Genomic DNA, 24,769 nt, shown 5'->3' with positions numbered 1-24,769 from the left:
AGGGTGTTTTTTTGTTTTTTTTACCAATGAAAAACTTTTTTTTTTTATATGATCTTAAACTTGTCTGTCTTTTCTGCATGTAACTATTTTATGTCTTTAAATTTCACATTACAGGTTTCTAAAAAAGTTAGATAACAGTATTTTATCTGTGGTTAGAAAAAGTAGGAGAATGAGATTGAGCGCACTGTGATATCTTCTACATTTTAAAAGCTGTCATTTACAATTTTACAATGTTACAATTTCTTTTAGCAGATGCTTTGGTCAGTATAGTCATCATCATCATCAATAGTATCAATATTTCATGTTACCCTGCAATATTCACCAAGTTTAAATTTTACAAACATTAAAGCTTCTTTGAGAGACATCACACTCTTGATGACATTGTGCTTTCATCCTTATACATTTTATCTTATACAAGATTTAAAGTTCAAAGTGCCTCGAAGGCTTCACTGAAAAGTGTTTGGACATACCACAGTTTGGCCTCTAGATGGAGCCACTAAACCACGTATGTGAAGCTTACTGCAGCTACAATTATGCAAATATCCCACTTGCTATTATGAGTATTGAAAATGAAACTAAACATTGAGCTTTATTACACAACTGATTATGATTGATAAAATTAATTAATGTTTGTTTAATGTAACGATTAAAAATGTTTTGGGTTGGGAAACAACTGCATTGATGCTTATTTGCTGTTATTAGTGTTTATAATAGATTACTAACAGGATGTCTTAAAGTTGTTTTCTTGTACATGATACACTGTACAAACAATTTAAATAAGAAAATACACTAAAACATTTGAATAAATAATAATTATTATTATTTCATGTTAAACCTACAAATATTTTTAAGGCTGTTACAGAAAAATAGAACTTTGCAAATAGGACTTTGTGGTATTGAAATATGATTAAAAGTAAGTTTTTGTTCTGTATTTTAAAACATTTGTTCTTTTTATTGTGAGCATACTTTGGCATTTTGTGAAGTATAGCCAAAGGAGATGTACGTTTCTGCATATTTTCCTTGTGTTTTATGAGAAACGTTCATATCCTGAGCTTATTAACAGCGTTTTAACTCATATTAATCTGTTATCGAGGTCATTAAGAGCGCTCAGGGCATCGTTACCTGTCTCTTTTGATTGACATCCTCTTCCACAGGCGGAGACAGCGGGCTGCGCTGCACAATGGAAGAGGAAAGGCGGTGGGAGGGCGGGCAGGAGCTCCGCTATCCAATGGGATCAGTGATGGGAGGGAGTTTGTCGAACTCCAGCTTTGTCCTAAGTTACTGGGACTTCTGAGCACAATATGACTGAAGCGCCTGCACCGTTATTCCACGGGACGGTGCGTAGGCTCAGCCGTCTGCTCACTCTCCGCGCCGCTCACTGCGCGTAACTTTGGATAAACTTTTTTTTCCACGCATGTCCAAGGAGTAAGGAACTTTTGTTTTGTTTTGTCTTTCATGGGATTCTTTTGAAAAGGCGATTTGAGGAGTTGAAATGAACGCAGGAATCATTCTCTCCATTCAGAGGATTTGGTTGCATTGACGCACAGGGCTGCGCAGGATAAAATAACACTTCTGGAGTACTTTGGAGCACTTTGAAAGTGTGGATTGTCTTCCCATCAAGTTTTCTCTGCACATTTGTTGGAATATAATGCTTTAGTGACTCGGGAAACCTCAGTAAAGTTGATGCATCATAGGCATGGACTCTGTCTGAGAAAGGTGGACTGGCTAACTGACCATGGCGCTCACAGGTAGGGGCTTAGGCCGGTTTCATTTGGTTTTACTCCTGTTATGGACTCTATCGCAGTACTCAGCATCCAGCCAAGTCCGTCAAGAGTTTCAGGTCCTGGAAGAGCAGCCCATCGGCACATATGTGGGCACGATAGAGACCAAGCCAAGCTTCACGTACCGCTTCAGCGAGAACCATAAACTTTTTGCAATTAACGGCACCACTGGAGTAATTTACACCTCCTCGGTGATTGACAGAGAAGTTCTGCAAAGTGATGTCATCAACGTGGTGGTGCTGTCCAGCCAGCCCACTTACCCCACTGAGGTCAGGATAGTAGTTTTGGATATTAATGACAACTCCCCTGTGTTTCCAGACGCGTCAATTGTCGTGTCATTTAAGGAGGACGCGAGCAGCGGCAGGCAAGTGATCCTGGACACTGCTACAGACTCAGACATTGGAAGTAACGGAGTTGATCACACCACGTACAGAATAGTGAAAGGCAACGAGCAGAGGAAATTCCGCTTGGATATTACAGTCAATCCTAGTGGAGAGGGGGCATTCTTGCACCTTGTTTCAACTGGAGGTTTGGACAGGGAAGTTACTCCCTTCTACCAGCTCCTGATTGAAGTGGAGGACAAAGGAGACCCGAAAAAGTTTGGCTACTTGCAAGTAAATGTCACCATACAAGACATAAATGACAACCCTCCTATTTTTGATCAAGATCAATATCAAACCAGTGTTTTTGAGGATGCAGCTGTAGGTTCTAGTATTTTGCAGATCACAGCATCAGATCAGGATGAGGGAGCAAATGCTGAAATCAGGTACTTTTTAGATGAAGGTTCACCTTTTCAGATTGACCCCAAAGCAGGTACGATTATTATAAAAGAGGGTTTGGATTATGAGAGTAAGAAAGAGTACTCTTTGACTATTCATGCCGTGGACAACGGGGTGCCCTCTCTGTCAGGCAGAACAGAAGCCACAATCAAACTTTTAGATGTGAACGATAACGACCCGGTTGTGAAGTTCAGGTATTTCCCCACAACTTCGAAGTTTGCCTCTGTGGATGAAAATGCACAGATTGGAACAGTTGTAGCTTTGCTCACTGTCTCAGATTCAGACTCCCCCACAGCTAATGGTAACATATCTGTGTCAATCTTAGGGGGCAACGAGCAGAGACACTTTGAAGTGCACACGTCTCCTGTGCCCAATTTAAGTCTGATCAAAGTGGCCAGTGTGTTAGACAGAGAGAGAATTTCCTCCTACAACCTGACCGTGTCTGTGTCGGACAACGGCAAGCCTATTGCCAGGTCCTCCTATGCCAGTCTGGTTATTTTTGTGAATGATATCAATGATCACCCACCCATATTCCAGGAAACACAGTACAGAGTAGATATCAGTGAAGACATACCAAAAGGCAGCTACATTAAAGGGGTTTCTGCAACAGATGGTGACTCTGGGCAGAATGCCAACCTGCGCTACTCTCTGGTGTCTGGAAACGCTTTGGGCTGGTTCTCCATCAGTGAAAACAGTGGTCTGGTAACCAGCGCCGCTTTGCTGGATAGGGAAATAGCATCTGAAATTGTGCTCAACATTAGTGCCAAAGATCAGGGGCTGCAGCCCAAGATTTCTTACACTAAACTTATAGTCAACATAACTGATGTGAATGACCAAGTGCCCACATTTACGCAGAGCACGTTTCATGTTTCCCTGGTGGAGCACGCTCCAGCCGGCACTGAGCTGGTGATGCTGTCTGCCTCAGATGACGACCTTGGGGCCAATGGAACTATCCGGTTCTCATTTGATGCAGAGACTCCAGCCACAGTCCAGGAGCTGTTTCGCCTGGATGCTGTGTCAGGGCGATTAAGCACAGCCGTGGAGCTAGACAGGGAGGATCAGGCCTCCTACTTACTCCACATCCAGGCAGCAGACGCTGGCAGCCCTCCTTTACACTCTGTAGGAAAAGTCAACATCACCCTGAGGGATATCAATGACAACAGGCCAGTTTTCTACCCTGTGCAGTATTTTGCCAATATAAAAGAGAATGAGCCCTCAGGTTCTTATGTAACCACCGTTTCAGCCACAGACCCAGATTTGGGTCGGAATGGCAGCGTGAAATACATAATTACAGCTGGAGATTCTTCCAAGTTCCGCATAAATAGTAACACAGGGAAAATAAGCACGCTTGTGCCCCTTGATAGAGAGGAGAAAACAGCTTACCAGCTGCAGGTGACAGCAGCAGATGGTAGCGGTTTACGCTCACACATCCAGGCCATAGTCACTGTAACTGTCATAGACACACAGGATAACCCACCAGTCTTTAGCCAGAGAGTTTACAGTTTTGTCATGTTTGAAAATGTGGGCATTGGGACAGTTATAGGCACCGTGTCAGCCACCACTGTAGATTTAAACACAAACATTTCATATCTGATCACCTCAGGGGACCAGAGGGGGCTTTTTACTGTGAACAGTGCAGGTCAGATCACAGCATCGAGCCAGATAGACAGAGAGGAGCAGGGTTTCTATCAGCTTAAAGTTGTAGCCAGAGCTGGGGAGATCACAGGAGAGGCTTTTGTTAACATCACTGTGAAGGACTTAAATGATAATGCCCCTCATTTCATTCACGCCGTGGAGCATGTGAGCGCAGTGGAAAACTGGAGCACAGGTCACGTCATATCCCAGGCCAAAGCTTCAGATCCAGATGAAGGGACGAATGGCATGGTGGTTTACAGCCTCAAACAAAACCCCAAAGGCCTGTTTCATATTCATGAGAAGCACGGCCTCATCACACTGACCGGGCCGCTGGAGGTCACCACCAGCTCTTATGAGGTCGAGGTCATTGCTTCAGACATGGGGGTTCCCAAGCACACCTCAAGCCTCATTCTCATCGTCAGTGTTTATGACGTCAATGACAACTCACCTTTGTTTGACCAGCTTTCCTATGAGGTCATCATCCTGGAGTCCGAGCCTGTCAACAGCCGCTTTTTCAAAGTGGAGGCCACCGACAAAGACTCGGGCCTTAACGGGGAGATTATGTATGACATCGCTGGTGGCAACACAGGTGATGTGTTTGGCATTTTTCCAGACGGGCAGCTGTACATCAAAGCAGAGCTGGACAGAGAGATACAGGACAGATATAACTTAGTGGTTGTGGCCAAAGACAGGGCCGTGGAACCACTTAGTGCCACTGTGAATGTCAGTGTGATTCTAGATGACGTAAATGATAACCGTCCCCTCTTTAACAGCACCAATTATGTGTTTCATTTTGAGGAGGAACAGAAGAGGGGCTCGCTGGTGGGCCGTGTTTTTGCAGTGGATAAAGACTTTGGCCCTAACAGTGAGGTCAGGTATACATTTGAGACTCCGCAGTCCAACTTTGAGCTGAACGCCATCACAGGGGAGTTGACCAGCACTCTGCAGTTTGACCGAGAGTCACTCATGAGACAAAGAGGCGCCGCAGTGTTCAGCTTCGTGGTTGTCTCGTCGGACCAGGGTCTCCCCAAGCCCCTCAGAGACCAGGCCAAAGTGCAAGTTTACATTCAAGACATCAACGACAACCCGCCTAAATTCACTAAAGACATTTACCAGGCCTCCATCTCTGAGTCGGCTCAAAACATGACACAACTACTGCGGGTCTCGGCCTCCGATGTGGATGAGAATAAAAATGGACTGGTTCATTATCACATCCCTGAGGGTAATGAGGAAGGACAGTTCACTATTGACGGCAGCAGTGGACAGGTTACTCTAGTAGGAAAGCTTGACTTTGAATCTACATCCTCCTATTCATTGAAAATCATAGCTGTTGATGCTGGAGCTGTGCCCTTGTCCTCCTCCTGTATGCTCAGTATAAGCATCCTGGATGAGAATGACAACTCCCCCTCTTTCCCTAAGTCCTCACTGTCTGTGGACGTCCTGGAGAACATGAGGATAGGGGAGCTGGTGGCCTCTGTGACCGCCACGGATGCAGACTCAGGTCAGAACGCTGACATAATGTACAGCATCACAGCCACAAACAACCACGGCACTTTCAGCATCAGCCCAAACACCGGCAGCATCTTTTTGGTTAAAAAACTGGACTTTGAAACTCAGTCATTTTACAAGCTCAACATCACTGCAAAGGACAACGGCAGACCACCCCGCTCTTCATCCATCCCTGTGGTCATTCATGTCAGGGACTTTAACGACAACCCTCCTATATTTACCCCTGGGGACATTTTCAAATCCATACCAGAAAACCTTCCCATCTCAGCCTCAGTTATGACGATTTCAGCTCATGACACAGATGCAGACATAAACGGGCAGCTGGAGTACTCCATTGTTCAACAGATCCCCCGGGGAAGCCACTTCAGCATTGATTCGAGCTCTGGGCTCATATACACCAACAAGGAAGTCGACAGGGAGTTTTCAAATCTGTTTGAGCTGACAATCAAAGCCACTGACCAGGCATTTCCAGTTGAATTCCGCCGCTTTGCCCTGAAAAATGTCACAATATGGGTCACAGACCTGAACGATAATGTCCCCTCATTTGTGTCCCAGAATGCCCTTGTTGCTGAGCCCAACATAGTCATAGGTTCTATCCTTACAACAGTGGTGGCCTTTGACCCTGATGAGGGTGCAAACGGGGAAGTGGAGTACGAGCTTGTGGAAGGTGACTCGAACACTTTCATCATGGACAGGTACAGTGGAGATATTCGTCTGGCCTCCCAGCTGGTACCGTCCAGGCTCATGTATACCCTCACAGTGTCAGCCACTGACCACGGCACCGACCGCAAGACCTCCAGAACCGAGCTGACCATCATCCTCCAAGGATTGGATGGACCTGTTTTCTCCCAGCCAAAGTATATCACAATCCTCAAAGAGGGCCAGCCGCCGGGCACCAACGTCATCTCCCTGGATGCCTCAAGTCCGCGGGGCTCAGCATCCAAAGTGGAGTATTTCATCGTGGCAGTTCGCAGTGGTGGGAAAACCGTGGGACGCCTTTTCACCATCGGCCGCCACACTGGAGTGATACAGACGGCCGCAGAGCTGGACCGAGAACAAGGCTCCGACCTCTACCTGGTGGATGTGTATGCCATTGAGACAGACGCCAGCCAGCCCAGAACACAGCGTGCTGAGGTGAGTACACTGCTGACCTTTCTTTTCTCTACAGGTACTGGAAAACCACCTTATATTTTTCTGTATTTGATCTGTTTGGCAGGCAAAGGGCATGAACTCACCCACTGGCATTTGTTATAGACATTTGGATGGAATAAGTGTAATTAGATCAAGCTTAGAAGTGGAAGAAACTAGGCTGAGACTGTCCAAGTCGCATATAAAACGGAGCAACCTTTTGCATTTGTCCGCTCATTAATTAAATTCTCTCTGTATATGAAATCATAATTTTCTTGGACATAAGTTAGAAGGCCTTGCTCTTTGGCATGATAACTTTATTGTTCCCCTTTCCAAAATCCTACTAGCTATAACAATTCATCTTGAATATGCCTCCTCTAATATTTGAGCAGTCTGGGGAAGGGAAATGAGTGTTGCGTGTCTGCTGAACAAGCTGCTCTCAGGAACTAAAATATTCTTATCAGCGGATATGAAGTGCACAAATCAAAAAAGGACCTCTTTTTAATTTCCCCACTGTAGACATAAATCATTCAGGGCTGCTGTTTCAGGTTCACAGCCCATGATGGTTTCTACAGCGTCTCAGGGAGAAATGAAAAAGAGAGTAATTCTTAAAGTCTTCCACTGCAGGTATGTGTTATCAGTGCCAGTATTACCTTGAACCCTTGAGCCTGAGGCTGTTTTGGCACTAGGGGTGGTCTTGGGGTACTTTTATACCACCAGGGAACTTCTCCACAGGCAATAAGTGACCATTAAAATTGGATGACCTCTTAAGACTCTGTGAAAAGACGCTGAGGGCAGAGAGAGTGAAACTTAAGCTGTCCACTGAGTTTGCATTATGCGATGTACCCTTTTCAGGCTTTCCCTAAGAAAGAGAAGTGTAATGCGGGAACCCTAAACCCAGTTTTGGGTGACAAAGGCTCCGCCGCAAGTAGAATGAAAAACAAATGTGAGTCTATAGAAATTGCAACCAGGCCTTTAAATGCCATGTTATTACAGGCTTGATGACACACACATTGAATATATATTGGAGCTTTTTAAAGTAAAAACAAAGAAGGTGCTTCTCATCTTTAAATCTGCTTTGTGTTAAAAATGCCTGATGTGAAATAATTGAAGAGTTTAAGATGACCAGGATGCCTTTGACAGTTGGTATTGATGTCTTTTCAACCACTGCAAATATTGAAGCTGAAATCCAATACAGCCATCTGATTATTTGGAGACAATCTCACATATTATTGAAATCAAGGATTACTTGGCAAAATCGTGTTAGCTAAGTTAACTTAAAGGGTTCGCTCGGGCCAAATGGGAATATCAAATGTTCTTTCACTTTGCCTGCAGCGAAGATGGCAATCTGCTTTCCTGTACACTCTACTGTCGGGCTAATGAGAGAATATAGCGCTTCAGTGCTCCATTCCCAAACCTTAAACTTTAGATTGGTTTCATGCTAAGCTTGAACTTTCTCACCCCTCGGAGAGATGACTTTACCATACCACCTGGCTGAGTAGTCATTCATTTTGAGAAGCGTGAGATCTAATAACTTGGAGGAATTCAAAGGACCTTCCACATTTGGATAGAAGGGCGGGTTATGTGCTGAAATGAAACGGGCAGTTCTTTTTAGGGCTGTTTTTTAAATAGCAAACTTAAAAGGTCATATTATTCGTATCTCATCTGTCAATGGGATCTCAAAGGACAGCATGGTACAATAATGTAAACCTTCAGACTGAGACTAATGTTTTTGCAGTGCAGTGTTTATACACCAGATACCCGGTAGCAACTGGGGGATTATTTCCACCCCCGGGGTTGTGACCCTTTCACATTCTCCATTTCCCATTTTCCCCATTGATTGGATGCATGAGGGAAAGCTGGCATTTTTTCACCGCATGCCATACACCATGTGTGATGTTTTGGAAACACTCGAACAAAGAGAATTTGGCTCGACATGCTTTATCAACGGTTGTGATCTTAAACAATTCAAGACCCTGCTGGGACTGCCGTGGAAAGAGAGCCGAGAGAAGGGATTCTGTTTTTTTTCCTGGACCTTCTTGGCATTTTAGAAAGACTGTGATTGTTGATTCAATCTGTCATTGCAGGACTGTTTGTGCCTTTTCCTCACATCTAGGTCATGTATGATGTGCAGTGGCTGTTACCTTTAGTCAACCAGTGGTCTTGCTTTGACTTACAGAAAATTAGATTATCATATTTGGTTGTTCTGCTTGTAAGTGTCAGAAAGGTTGCGCAAATGACTTCATTGTACAGAAGTCTTTCTGTTACTTCCTCCTTGTAGCTTGTGCAAATAGAGTTGTTAAAATAAAATATCTTGGCAGAAAATGCATCCATTGTTGGTGGATCCAGATTCCACTCAGTGTTCAGGAGGATGTTTTTTATATCAGTCTAAGTTTAGATTCATCATATCCTGCGATGTCCGCCGTCAGAGGTGAAGGGAAGCCATCCCCACCCAATAACTCACCCAGAGTAAATTCACACTGAATCACCTGTGACAGACTTCTCTCCAAGAGCTGAAACTTTCAAGTATTACTTCCACACTTGGCCACAAATATATTAGTAATGTGACACCAGGTGGTTCTCATCAGCCTTCAGAGGCAAAACACCTGCACATGACTGATTTGGGAATGAGCAGCAGTGAAATATGCTTGAGACTTTGAGCTCTCAGAGAGAGTTGCATGGATTTAACCTTAAAAGGAACACATTGAAGACATCTTACTACGCTTGCAGCTTTATTTAACTTTATTATTTTGACACTTTGACAGTTGAAATATTAGTTTCCCCCGAGCAGAATGAGCTTTAATAGCAGACGTAACTAGAAAAACAGTAAGTGAAACAGTTTGCGTCAGAGGGCAGAGCAGACTATGTTTCAGAGAGATGTATTGCTAGGTTTAAAAGTTGACTCTTCCGTTTGTGGCTTCGTAAGATGACAGTAACAACATAGACAGTTAAATGGAAATACAGTTGATGTTGCAGTGCATCAGCGGGCCTCCAACACCAGTGTGCAAAATATGACTTTTTGTTAGTTTGTTCTCTTGGGATCTAAAAAGCTGCCGTATTATGTTCAACAGCTCACAGTTTGTTTCTAGAGTTGTTGGCTGTTTGCATTTGCAATTTGTGATGCTTTTATGTAAATGTAGCTGAAGTTGCAAATGTTTTAGACACTCAAAGCACCACTTTATAGAAGGAAAATACAGTACAATCATGTGAAAAGCACAGAATGATTTCTGTCTCCCCGCCGTTGCCCTCTCTGCCCTCTCTGCTATCTCTGCTTCTTGTCCTCTATACACTTTCCCTTCATCCAAACCCTCCGGCCCCTATAGACGGGAATGCTACAACTGTTTTCTTAAACTCACTGTGAATCAAAATGAAGTGCTCTTTTTTCGAAGAGGCCCTCAAGTGCCACATCAGTCCTTGCCCCCTCCTCTTAAAGGCATTGTTCCCCCCTTGAAAGTAAACACAGTCGGAGTGTTCAACAGGCCTTCCTTTGTTTTGCCTTCGTAGATAAAGTGTTGCGCTGCCCCGGGTGCTGATCAGGAGTCTTTTGTTATTTTTTTGTCTGTGCCAGCGTCTCGCCTTGGCAGATTTAGGAGCGTGTATGGATGCCCCTGTCAGCCAGCTTTCCTCCCCTCTCCTCACCAGTGACGGGACGCACGGTAGAGCTGTTTGGAGTTGTGAGATTGAAGAAAGAGTGTTTTTGGGAGGGTTCTTGACATGTCAGACGGTGTTATTGGGAGCTGTGGGAATGAAGGAAGAGGTGGGGTGGAGGGAGACTTTTTTTAGGAGGGTTCTGGAAGTAGCAGCATTGCAAGGAATCATGGGAAGGAAGAGGCAGCGATAAGGCTGCTAGTCACATCCTCAGCAGGTTGACGTAAGAGCGCTCAATGTGCTCAGAGCTTTTGGTCAACACGGTTATAAAATGCAGATATTAAAATAAGTGTTGATCTCTGTAGCTATGGATAGTTTGTCCTCCAGTAAACATCCTCCTTTTTGCTAGCAGAATATCTGTGTCTTTTGCATTTTCTGCCTGCTTGGGCTGCCCCGATTGAGGACTTGAAGTGTTGGTTCAGGCCACAAGTTCGCTAGTTCACTCGCCAAACGAGCCACCTGTTAACGACAATGCTAACGGCAAAAGCGCTAATGATTCCAAATGTGTTATTTCTTTTAACTTAAGTGTTGTGAGCAAAATACACAGCCCTTTTTACAAATGCTAAACTTGAACCCAAGCATTATCTGGACACGTTCTGCTGACTGCTGTAACAACCTTTTAAAAAGCATGAAAACTTGGTCGACTCTTTTAATTCTGACTGTTCTTTGGTCGATTATTAGCCGGCAGAACTACTACCTGCCTGTTTCTCTGGGAATCTTCTTTGTGTCCGCCTCCGTGTCATGGATCAGTCTGATTCATAATTCTCGCTGGCAACGAACTTCAAAGTCTCTTTGCTTTTCTTTCCGCCTCTCTTTCATTCCCTCTTTTCTGTTGGCCATGTTTTGTTGATGGTGAACCTCCTCCAACTTGAGTCGGAGGCTGTGTTAAGTTTGGAGAGAAGATAGAGGGACGGATATAAAAACCTTCTCTGTAAAGCCGGCCAAGACGAGGAGGTCATGTTCAGCTGGACAATATGATACGGATGCTGGTTTTGTGATTGTGTATTTGTGTCTGAACGTATGAAAAAAAAACGGGAATATTGATGACGCCAGTTTCCAGAGAAAGGTCAGACTGTGTTACTGATATCCCCCTGAGCGGAGCGTTTACTGGTCTTTGATTACATTCGAATCATTACATTTATTCGAATCATACATACGCTTGGTGATAAAATTTCATGTTTCTCAGAAGGGACATTTTACAACAACTGGAAGACGAACGATGCAGAACAAACTGCCTCCCTGTGTGTTGTAATTCATGGTCTAATTGTGATTTTCTTAAAGTGCGTCGTCGCTTGTGCACATGTGCTTGGGAAAAGGGTGGTAACAGTCCAGTTTCACGCCATAGCCGAGGCTGTAATTCACTCAGTAATCCGGCCGGACACGCGTTGTTGAAATGGTCATCGAGGAGGTGAGCATGTGCGCGGCCCCTCCTGGTAGGTGGTCGCTGCGGGTGAACCTGCAGGCGGGTGAACCGGTGCAGAGGAGCGCTGGGTCGTCCCAGAGCGCCTGTCTGTTTTATGAGACAATCGCCATAAAAGTTGGATAAACATTCAGTCATGCATAGATGCGTGCAAGCCAATGCTGCCAAAAACACACACACACACACACACACACACACACACACACACACACACATACCCTGACCACAGTCCTTCTGAAGTGCAGGGAAACTTTAAATGGAAGCCACAGCCAAAATAATTCAGTTCCATTTAGAGTACTGTGATTACGTTAATGTCAAATAAGATCACTTGGATACACTGTGACTTTCTTATTGCAGATTCAAACCAAGCTTTAATGAATCCAGCGGTTTAAGTCCTACTTTTATTACATGAGACTGTTTGTTAGTGTTTGTCTTGTTTCATTTATTTTGTGGCACAATGCAACTCTATTTGAGAGAGTGTTGAGCGCTAACGGCTGCTCTCCAGCTCATCCGACCACTTCAGATGAATTCAAAGTTACTTCTGCTTTGTGTATTTCCAGCTTCCAGAGTGTCTAAGGCTGTCGCTGTGTGACAGACTGTCCCACATTTCACCATGTTTTGCTTCTTTTCTGAGCAGAAAGCGGCGACTGGCACCGCTCATAGCAAACATTTGTCCGACCGGGAGCGGAGAGGTCAGGAGCAGGGTCATATTGTTCTGCTCTGCCATGTTCTATAAAGTTAAGCCGAGCGTCTCGTTAGTAATGAAAGAGCAAAACTCAATTTCTTTTGGACGCAAGCCACGAAGGCTGTTAAATCCCTCAATGCACCCGTCACTTTCACTATTTTTGCAAACAGAGAAATTTCAGTAGATCTTTATACACGGCTGGTTTCCTGCTCAAGTGACTGAGGAGTCACATGGCATCGCGTTTCACCAACATGAAGTTACATTTTTAGCATTTGTTCATTATTTGCTTGCTTAAAATCTTTAAGACATGTTAAAGACATATTGGTTTGCAACTGGAAGCAGCTTGCAGAGAAGTGTAGAGGGATGTGAAAAATCAAGATAGATGAAGAAATAATATCCAGTAACTTCAATTTTTGGCATTTGGCAACAAGTAAGAATTGCCCAACCTTTTTGTATTGTGACCATACACTGTATTAAAAGATGGACGACATGACAGCTCCCTTAAAGTGAAGCCAACCCCATTCTATCGCCCCCTCCTGACTGGCTGCAGTATAGCTCATAAAGCCCGCCTCCTCCATGTTAACAGATGGGACATGAGTCAAACTATAAATCAAAATACAGGCCCTATACATTTTTCTCAAACATGGTTTCTGTCGTTATAGTTAGTTCTTATCATGCAGCAGAGTAGAGGAGGGAGGGTGAGAGGAGACGTAACTAAAACAATCATTACAGTCATTGAAGTTTCCATATCTGTGAACGTTAACCTCAGACCAACACAGAGAAGCTGTTAAACATGCTGGCGTGCGGGATCCTTAATGTTTTCTCCGGTCATTTAAGTGTGTTCTTTGGTTAGCGCAGTGGTTCTCAAACTTTTTCTGCCCCCCTTTGTAGAAAGAAAAATTTCCAAAACAAAACATAGTTCCGCTTGCTACATTTTCCAAACGAAAAAAAACCACACAGGAGCAGTGGCGCGCCCCCCCTGGCTTGCCGCCGTGCCCCACAGTTTGAGAATCACTGGGTTAGCGGAAGTGGCTACAGCGGCTCCAACTGCCGATCTCTGCTGCGCAACTCTGGCTCCAAATGACGTCACCATCGCAAGATGGCAGCGCCAATAACATGGGCTATTTTGGCTTATGTTTTTGTACAACGAGAGCAGATGGAGACATGACGTCCATCTTTATATACAGTCATTGATTGTGACCAGTTGAACTAAAACCTCTTTCAAACCGCTTTCAAATAGCAGTTATTCAAACTTAAGCCGGGCCAGCATGTAATTTTAGAGTCAGCTGGAATGAAAACAGACATTTTCTATACGTATTGTGCACAGAAGGTTGCTCTCTTTAACTTTAAATAACTTTACTAAAGAATATGTAGCATAAACCTCAATGACAATACTTCTAAATCAATCCACACATTGTTTTCTACTGTGTTCTGTAAAGAGACAGTTTTCATATTTGCGCGTAACAGAAAGTCCAAGCAAGGAGCTATCAGGTTAAAAAGTTTCTGGCTTTGCTGGTGTTTGGCCAGTTTTTGAAGCTGCTAAGGATTCATTGTGTCTGAAGAAGTGTTGATGTTGAACACACAGTCATAGAGCTTGGTTAGGTCTCCATGCAGCAGTGAATTCTAGGTATTGTTAGCTTTGGTGAAAGTAAAGATAAGTGCATAAAATTACCTGTGGCATTGTCTTAGCTTTGTAGCACTCATTGTGTTGTCTCCTGCGGCTAACTGTATTGTCCTGGTGTGGTAGCTCCACCCTGCTGCTACTCTAAACAGGTTAAAGCAAAAATTATTCACACGCTCTATTTTTACACTCGGTTTGCCGCTAAATCGTGTTTATGAAGGGAATGTGCATGTATATTAAAAGAAAACTCTCTCAGCTCTGCGGTCGACTGTCCGCAGCCTCCTGTCTGCCTCATGCAAAGTCAATGCGAGACCTCGGGTTAGAATAATAAATGAATGTGGCCAGAGCTGTGCATGCTCCGCAGAGTTTTGCATCATCGGGTTTATTTTCACATCAGAGATACATTTCTCTTGTTCTGTGACTTTGATTGTCATGCCTCATTTGGGGAGGGGGTCAGTCCTCTGTCTTTAGCACACATGCTCGGAGCAAATGTGCGACTGAAATAGTTTTAATCTCCGCCGGGAATTCTTTTTCTCCTTTGGTCTGCAGAATCAGGCGTGATCAAAAGGGGAGCCGTTTACCGTTTTTGCACCGCAAGGGGAGGGATTTTGTGCAATCAGAAAGGTCCATCAGAAGCTGTGATCTAAAGTTTCCAAGCTTTGTCGTCACTCAACCGCAGCGAGGTTGATTGGGAGTAGTTGAAGTGGGAATGATCAGGTATGGCTATGATTCGGGTCGTACATTTTACCCAAACTAAACAGTGCTACACGGGGAAATAAATCTTTGCCTGAGTATGACTACATCCCCGAGATTTCTTCATCATTTCTCTCTGTGAAGGGCCCATAAAATATGCCCAAGTCTGTCCAGCTCTGAAAAAAATAATGTTCCACTAGTTCGACTTGTAAAACGAAGGGGAGTCTGAGAGAAAGAGGGAGAGCGGAGGGGTTGATTTTGGCACGTAGTCCCTGCGGTAATAATGGATCCCAGCTACAGAGTGATTTGTTCTTGCACGTGACTTACCGAGCTCTCTAGCATCAACAAACACTCGAACACATCCACATGCAGGGATCCACGCAGCAAATTTCCATTGTTTTCAGAGCTCAGACTTCACTGCGCTGCCTCGTTGACCTGTCTCGCTCTCTGCTTTCTGTCTTAGAAAGAAAAAAAAAAAGAGCTCCTGCTCTTTTGCACATCTCACTTCCCGCTGGCCATCCATCAACGGCACCTCCAGAGTGACATTTAGTGCTGTCGCTCCTTCACAGATCCTCCCGCCTCCAGGGACATCAAACGAGAAGGGGAGAGAGGATGTGCGTTAGTGCATTGTGTGCACTATTCTCACGTGCACAGAAGCATACACACACCCCGTCTCCCCAGCTTGTGGTAAGGCGATCGACCTCAAGCAGGAAGGGGTATCTCCCGCGGCCCGGAGAGATAATTTAGGAGCAAGATGGGAGATGGAGGGGGAAGAAAAAGGGAGGAAAGGAAGGGGGAGGGCTGGAGTAGGGCTTTAGTGTCAGAGGCAGGAGACAAGCAAAGATAGACTGGCACCAGAGAGCGAGAGCCCGTGTTATTGTTATCTCCCCTCTTATTTTATGAGTTTTCCATCAGGAGATCCACTGCAGCTCCCGCTCCCTGCAGCTCACTCTCTAACTTTATTAAGAGGTTAACCATATTGTGATTTGCATTTGTACAGAACTTTATTTTTATGTTTTCTCCTCGTGTTGTTGTAAATATCAGACTTTATTTTCCAGCTTGCAAAAGTCTTGTGCTTTTCCTTGCCCGCTCTGCTGTGCAGGTCTTAACTCACACTGAATAAGCCAAGCCACAGTGGATGTGCAGCTGGTTTCAATTTCAGATTTGAAATATTTCAGCTTTCAAAATGTCCCTGCGTGACTTTTTCCGGCGCTCGATTTCTAAGCAAGTTGTTAGATTTTTAAAATCATGCAAGAGACCGCTAGCCGTAATCCTGCTCCTGTTCTTCATTTGACAGCTTGTTGGCCTCGTCTCGAAGCTTGAGAGTCCACAGACGTATCTGGTGTGATCGAATGGGTTTCCCCCTCATTTAAGGAGTTTTTAATCTTTTGTTTTTGGATCCTTCATTCCTTTCTTTCGTAAAGAGGTAATTACGAGTTGTTGTTTACCTCTAACTCCCCATCCACCCAGCGGTGGGCAAGTCATTTCAAAGTCATGCTGTGCAGCCAAACATTGTTTAAACCCACAAAACTGTGTGTGAAATTTCAGTTTATATATCCAAATAGCTCCAGAATTCCAAATACAGTTTATCAGGCACAAAGTTGGAAGAAAAATGATGTTCTGACTATCCAGAACATTTCTTTTGTTTGAATCAACATCATAAATCTTCGTTTATGAGCTGAAACAAGTTAAACAGAAGATTTATGACACTACACGAGTTTATAGGAAAACCTGTGAAGGGTCAGCTTGCTTTAATTAAAAAAAGTTTCTTACTCGCCTCTAGTGACATCCATGCATATGGTTTTGGCTTTATTTTCCAATATTTGACTTTAGCGACCTCTGACATTTTTGTATCCTTTTATCTCAAAAACCGTCCAAATTGCATCAAAGCTACATTAAAAGATATATTAAGTGATTTTTGTCTGACAGGTGCTTCTATCAGGTGTTTCTGTGCAGCCTTGTTGACTCAGAAGCACCTTACACGCCCTCTCCGGCACACAAGCTTCCCTGCTCGTTAAATTGCCCGTCCACATCATCCTCCCATGGGTCGCCTTGCAGAGAGGCTGTGGTTGTTTGAGCACGTAGCCGAGTGGAACGTCCCGGGAAAATAGCTTGTGGTCACAGAGACAATAACTGCAGCGCATGGGGCCTCACTTTGGAGGATTATTATCTCATTCAAGGAGATTCTTGGATCAGAGTGGGCTCGATGTTGGCGCTTGCTGCTCTCTGTTTCCAAAGCAATAATCCTAAGGTATCTTAGAAATATCATAGAACACACTGGGTGCTGAAACGTTTCCATCCTTGCACGGTACGCTGTGTGGCTCTGCATGAAAGCGAGCGAGGGCTGGCCCTCGACAGCAAACAAAACACTGTGTTTACACCAAGTTTGAACAACTGATCTGCTGTCAGAAACAGAGCGCAGAGAGAACTCCTGGCTTGAAATAGTGAGCCATTTTGGTGAAGGCGGCCTTCCTCTCCCCTCTCCAGTCGGGCCTGTTTAATTGAAAGCAGCTGGTGAGGGTTCTGGGCAGCGGCGTGCTGGTCCAGTCAACGTGACTCAGGCTCTCGCTCACTGTCGTGGTACCTGAGTAGCCCTGCATGGTTCTGATGTCAGACAAAAAGTTATTAAAGTTGTTTTGAGCTGTTTTAAGGGCACAAGAGAAAGCTGAGACGCAGGATTAGATTTCATCCGTTGACAATGTGCTATTTTTACTCTTTTTATGCCTCTCTTTTTTGCCCATGCAGTGATTTTACTATGCAAATGCATGATGTGGCCTAATTTCACCACGCAGGCTCCATTGTGTGTGGAAGTTGAGGTGTAATTTAACAAAGTGCTGCCCTGAGAGTTGACTTTGCGGTCTTTCCTTTCAAACAAGGGGCTAGTTTCACTTTGCAGGCATTACTTGTGTGTCTGTGTACATATCTCCTCATAATAAAACATGCCTTAAGCCTTATACAGTGCTGCTCTTGCATACTTTTTTGCACAATCTACCAAATCTTGGCGCCCTTTCCTAGTTTTTGTCTGCAGTTATCCTGCTCGGCGTCTCTGGCACTGACACGTAGCTCCCCGAGATGAAGAAGAAGAAGAAAAAAAGCCCACTGAAAAATGAATCATCCAAAAGTTTGTCTAAACTTGGCTGGCCTTCTGTTGACAGACAGATCGTAATGAAGTCTCCCTCCCAGGACATTGTGTTCCTATGGTCTTACATGGAGGGTGATCAGATATTACATTATGTCTCTATCTCCTCCAGGGGGGCTGCTGCTTTCAAGGGCTTCACTTCCACTGAGGTCTGCAGAGGCCTGTGGGCGGGAGACAGAAAGAGAGAGGGGTGTTTAACAACAACACAACACATGAAACTTATTCTGAGTTGCCAATAAATACACACTGCAAAGACTGGACCAAAATAGTAAGGAGTAATTTCCTTTTACCATTGATGCAAATTCTTAAAAGAACTGAAACGTCTTGTTTCCAATAGTTTCAATAATATTCTCAAAAAAGCTGTCAGTATTTATGAAACAAGAGGGACTGCATATCTCCATTTGAATCCTGACTTTACTTGAAATGAGTTGGTTTGGATTACGAGCGTGTTTATGTATCCCCGCAGCGCTGACAGATATTTTTCAGTTGTCAAAAGAGAAATTGATTTTAAACAGAAACTCTTCTGTTCGTACACATCACCACCGGTTATATTTGATGACATTATTACGTCTTCTCACAAGAAGCTCTGGATGCCCCACAGTAGCCTAATTAATGGGTATAGTAAAATTATTTGATGATGAAACTCATCATATAAGAAGGGAGAGGGCTAAACGGAAGATGCTCTCGGGTGGCAAGTTTAGGAGCTTTACCAGTAATGTAATGTAATTCTGTTATTTTAAATGTGGTTACTAGTGTTTTCACACATTTCGGGGTCTATATGACTGAAAGGTGCTAAAAATATTTTGCAATTGCTCCTGTAGATTGACACAACACATGCCTTGGGGGCAAATGCACCTCTTCAAAGTATGTCCTCTAGTCTAGAAGTGCTTGTTTTGTTTTTGACTCAGAGTTGCTTAGATTGTTATTCAAAGTGTCTAACAACCTTACTGACAGTTTCCCTTCAGGGCGAGATCTTTTTTTTTTAACCTTTTTAAAGAATAAGTTGTTCTTTTTGAAACTAGAAACAGCTCTTACATTGCTCCCTTTAAAGCCACCAGACCCCATTTAAAAATGCAGTGATTTAACCCTAGCAGAGCAAAGGAGTTGCTTGTCTATTGCGAACTGGTTCAGTTAGTTTTTCTGTGTTATTCTGTGTGTGCTGGATCTGAACTATCAGTTTAAAACACCACAAGTCACACAATAAAACCAACAAACTTGGTGGTCGAGGCAGCGGAGGACCAGCAACTCCTGTGTTCTGCAAGGTAAAATTACTGTTTTTGACAATGGGATTTGGTACATGTAAACCATGTTAAACCTATCCTGGTAATTCTGTACTTAATTGCTTCTCATACTTCTAATTTCAAATATATCGCATGTGTATGAAGGAGAAGGCAGGCATGTGTATGTGCGTACTGTGTGTGTGTGTGTTTGCATTTTACTCTAAAACCGCTGCAGCCATCCAGCACGCCAGCTGCCTCGGCGTTAATCCCTCCTCTTGCAGATTTACACATGATCTTGCGCAGGCTTGGTGCCATTTGTCTCAGTTATTTGATAATGAGTGAGTGATCCAATGGAAAGCAACACTCTCAGGACCCTTCCAGTGAATCATGTGACCTTTGACCTTCCTTGGCAAATCTTAAGCGGAAGTGCTGCCTCTCGTCTTGGCAGCTAGACAAGCAGCGATGTGTGTGTCTCTGAGTGTGTGTTTGTGCATATAAAGTGTCTCATCAGGCCGATGGATGTTTCCGTATATGTGTGAATGAGCATGTGCATATGTGTGACAGGGTCCTACGGCGCGGTAGACTGGCAGCCCGGGTGTGAACTCTGCATGCTTCCTTTATTCTTCTGACGTCTGACAAGGCTGAGGCGCTGTTGGTAATGATGTGGTTATTACTTCCCATCATGCATCGCTGCAGGCCGGGCCGTAAAACAGTGCAGTGTATTCACTTTGTCCCTCATTGGCTGCTGATGGAGACCAGCACTCTGCTGCTATTATATGAAACATTTTCACTCTGTTGAGACACTTACTGACACACTCACGGGAACTTGATTCACCATAATGTAACTCTGCTCACGTCCTCTTATGTCTCCTGACAGTAGTAGTGTTTTCGACGTCTAAATAAATCTGGCATGCTTTTGAAATAGTTACAGATACACAGGTTTCCTTCTGTTTTCCCCACTGAGCACAGAAAGGTGTTAAAGTGTTTCTTTTATGTTGTGATTTAAGGCTAAATAATCTGCATTGAGTAAAGAAAAACATACCTCTCCAAACACTGAAGGCATCATTTACATAGCACAGAGGAAATTCAAAGTGCTTTACATCGGCAAAAAAGCATTAAAAAGATAAAAATAGTTAACAAAAAAGCCAGAAAAAAACAGTTTAAGACAGAATAAAATGTGATGTCTCAAGACAGATTGAAATAAATCACTTAAAATACAGTTGCAGTGTGGACTGTAGTGACACTGAAATAAAAAGCATATATTAGAAAGAAAGAAACATGCTAATGCTATTGGACGGAGTTTTGGGCTTTTTGTATCAGAAACAAAAGCTTGCTCCATATCAAAGGAAACTTTTAAAAGCTGTATTTATTTTTCTATCTTAAAGGAGAAGTTCAGTATTTTCTAACCTGGGCCCTATTTTTTACTAATCTGGGAGTCGAAATGACTCAAAGAAACAAAAACTTTTAGAATCGGTCCAGTAGATGGCTGCACCATTATCCCCTGGGACAATTAACTCACGTTTACAGTGTCCTATTCCGGTAACATCTCACCACAAGCGAGATTTCAGAGCGAGACTTCTCCTTGAGTGAGACTTCTGTTCCTGGTTACATATAAAGGATCTTAGTCTTTAAAGCTCCTGTGAGGAACTTTCAGGTTGGGTTGATTTTGGCGCCCCCTGTGGACAAAGCCGTACCTCTTATTTCTTTGCTGATTTTGTCCTGTCCATGCTTAAGTGGTGTTTTTTAACAAAATTCTCATCCTGCTTATATATCCTATATCTTATGTATCACTCACTTTAAATTTTAAACAAAGGCAGCGTGCAGTTAATCGCTTTGTCTGACACCAACCCCCCGCCAGCTGTTTCGGGCATTAAAAATAACTAAATAGAAATAACCAGTGTTGTCGCTGATGGTCTGGTTTGTTCTTGTAGGTCATTTAGAGTAATCAGAATTAATTTCAATCAGTTTTGTTCCTTTGAATCTTTACAACACCCAAATCTGTAAAAAATAGGGCCCAGGTTTAAAATGACCGAACTTCTCCTTTAACAATTTTATAAAGTAATTTTGTAAAGAGGAAGGGGTTGTTTGAAGTGACACAGCTACAGAATATTTGAGTGCCTTTTTGGTTATGAGGCCCCAGCTTCACTGCTTTGGTTCACCCTCTCATTAAGGTAAAATTATTAAGACTAAAATAAAATAAAAACTATGGTAATTAATCTTCCATGACATAAATTCAAAACCTTTTAAGGAAGTGTCTCTCAACTGTGCCCCCTCCAAAGGTATCATCAAAAACATACACTAAAGAACTAAATAAATAGACAGCAGGAAGTTCCACCATTATAAATATATATTTATGCCATTAGAAATGTAAAAAAAGCCATAATTCTAAACACAGTAACTGTCATTGTTGGGCATGAAGTTTACAGTAAGAGGTTTTGCCTTTTGAATTCTGAGTATCCTCTTTGGGATTTAAGCTCTCCTCATGGAAATCAATCCGGAGGAGGGCATGGGCATCATATTTCCAATCGTCTTTGAAACTCAAGATTTATTCTCTGGCTTTATACGCGACTCCCGCTGTTGAGTTTGCACGAACCCCCTTACCCGGCCTGTGAAGAAGCCGTAGTTGCCCCAGGCCTGGAGCAATGCCAGCTGTGGTCATATGGAACCAGTTTGATCCCTCTGACTGTCAAAATGCCCCCTCTGCCCCCGGTGTGCGACTCCACATGGAGGCTGCGTGGACATGGTGCTGTTTGGTATTAACACAACAGCGACGCCAGTCTCTCACAAGGACTCGGATTGTATATCTGCCGTCTCGTTCCCCACTTGGGGGTTAGATGACCGAGGGGGCAAATGTTAATGTATGAAGTGGATTTGACATTGATGCTAAGTAAATATTCCGATTTAAATATCATGACTTTATTGTAGATTTATGTTAATGTTTATGTTCATTTGATAATATGATTTAAAGCAGTGTGTCCTGAAGACAGTTTGCTGTTAGGTGTATTTAAGTTGTTTTTTAACAGTACCAGTTGTTTGGTATCTTATTGCCACATTGTTCAAGACCAAAGTCCCACCAACTGAGAGACAATCAGAAAGAAATCCCAGCACGAGGTTTTATTACCAACTAATCCCTGTCAGTGTTGTGACACCACAAACGGATTTGCTCCAAAAATTAAGACTTAGCTTAGCTTAGTTTGACTCTTTTGGACTTTAGGATGCTAGTTTTAAGATACTGTCATAACTGTGGCCCTTATGTAAGATGTATTTACATTTTAACCAATCGGTACCAACAGATATGCATCTTGTGCATCACAACATATCCTTTTGCAATCAATACTGCAATCAATATTTCTTGCAGCCATTGGTTTCCATTCGATATACCACAGCAAATAAGTGTCAAAGTTACAGCTTTGGTCTCTAAAATGAATCTAATTGCATTGCAGTAATGTAACACTGGCTTAAGAGAGCTTGATGTGTTGAGGAAGGGAGGATCACTGCTAACATCCGTTCCAAACCGATATGAAAATCATCTTCCAAAAAGGCCATTTTCGTTTCCCTCAATTAACCTGCTAAAAAATTAAATTCATATCATTATGACACAAATTAGCCCCCTGCTATCATTACCCCATTGTTGGGCTTGTTTACACTGTTGTTTTTCCGCTGCTCTGCATACATCAATTCTCTCCTGTGTTAATTAATTCTTGCACTGAAATTAACTCGGGAGAAGTCCCGGGATGATTCATTTAGGGTGTATATGATTAGGACCAGCCTGGAAGATCAGAGGCTCTTTTTAATCTGCAGCACCGATGCTAATTCATCCACCAACCCCCCCAAAACTCCCCTCCTTCTCTCAATGCCTTCCTGTCTTCTTGCAGTTTTATTCTCTCCAATCATAAGACCACCAACCCCTTCATGCAGTGTGTGTGGGATGGAAATGAGGTCTATCCGTTTCTTTAGGGACGGGATGGATGGATCAATGGATGGATGGATGGAGGGGGATAGAGACCCCCGTGCGGAGGCTCTCTCTCCAGGTCTCCATTGAGCGGAGATTACATTGCCGGTTGGTGGCTGTAAAACGCGGCTCTCCCCTGGCAGACACCAAACAGGACTCACAGGAGTCTTTTCAAACCTCACCATTGTTAGCGAGGGATTATTCGTTGGGTTGTTATCCCATTACGCTGTAATGGTAGCAATTTTCTGCTTTGGAATTTGACTTTTTCTGGGGGGAAATACATGCCAGAAAGTTTTTGAATCAAGCATTTATCTTCAGTAATTTGTAGAAGGTGTTAGGTTTCATATTCATGGCTCAGTCTTAAGACGGCTCTCTCAATTGGGAAGCAGAGTGAAAAATATGCGTTTTCATTGAGGCACTGATATTTAAACGTCAATGCATATCTTGCTTCACGTGCGCAAACAACATAAAATTACCAAACAAGGCATGAGGTAGGTATTAAAGGATTGTTATTGTAACTCTACCGGCCTGACAGAAGCATTCCTCAGCACAATGCTTAAGTCAAATTCTTGGAATATTTTTCTGCATTAATTTTTCCCGACGTGAAGCAACGGCCCCTTTCTTTATTATGAAACGGGACATCAACAAGGCTTTTCAAAGTAATGCTCTTAACAGGTCATTAAGCTTTTTTTTTAGTTTTTCTGTAAGTTTGCCCAACACTAAAACCTTGTGTCTTTCACGTCTGATTAGTGACACTTTAATAAAGTCGTTTAAAGTTCAGCGGACTGAATTTTCCACCTTTTCTAGTGTTTCTATGGTCACGGGGAAACGACCCGCATTCAGGCCTCGACGCAATCTTTTAAATGCAAATCCTTTAAAAGTAACTGTGTAATTCTGTCTATGGGGACTCTCCCGACTTGGCTGCGAGAGAAAGTGTTTTTTTATATAAGGCAACCACGGCTGTTTTCCTTTCTGTCTTCTTGATCTGACAGCAATTGACTAAGCCAGTCCTTAAGGCGTGACAAAAGCTTGGCAAAATCTTTACATTTCTTTTCCTCCTCGCTCCCCTCCTCCCTCCCTTTGGCTAACTTTTCTTGGATGGGCCGAGGTGGACAAAGCCTGTCTTCTCTTCCACTTGATTGGGTCAGAAGGCTGAAGTTAAATGTTTGGTTCAAAATTGTCTTAGCATTCCCGGCATCATGTTTTTCCTTTCTTTGCTTTTACGGCGCTCGGGGAAGCTCGGAAAACTATGTCGAATCGGCCACAATCGAATCATTTACGGTGGGCTCACAGCGAAGGAATTAATGCATTTTATATGAGGATGCCGAGTCTGAGGCAAAGTCCCCTCAGCAACATGTGAGAAAACTCCCTCTCTCTCTCTCTCCATTACTCTCCTTGCTCGCTCGCTCTCTTTCTCCCTCTGTTTTACTTATTGAAATTATAGCTGTCACCCACTTCACAAGGAGGAGAGCCAGGGGAAGCAGGTCATTGACTTGATTTTCATGGGAAGGCTGATTCAACCATTCAGGGTCTGATAGGTCCAGTATTGACAGCCCTTT

The 24,769-nt window shown here is 43.4% G+C and overlaps 1 protein-coding gene across 1 annotated transcript in view; it reads left to right on the top strand.

Moving 5' to 3' along the window:
* The first annotated feature begins 1,735 nt into the window (after positions 1–1,735).
* The window catches only part of fat4 (FAT atypical cadherin 4), a 108,970-nt gene continuing 85,936 nt past the window's right edge, over positions 1,736–24,769 (top strand). The window contains exon 1 of the mRNA XM_069670252.1: positions 1,736–6,838. Coding sequence (XP_069526353.1) covers positions 1,736–6,838 — 5,103 coding nt within the window. The remainder of the gene's footprint in view (positions 6,839–24,769) is intronic.

This window comes from Semicossyphus pulcher, unplaced genomic scaffold (genome assembly GCF_022749685.1).
Source record: "Semicossyphus pulcher isolate SPU_LCO1_2020_fin unplaced genomic scaffold, fSemPul1.0.p SCAF_2, whole genome shotgun sequence".
NCBI lineage: Eukaryota > Metazoa > Chordata > Actinopteri > Labriformes > Labridae > Semicossyphus > Semicossyphus pulcher.
Note: the sequence above shows the minus strand (reverse complement) of the source record. Positions and strands in the feature narration are given on the sequence as shown.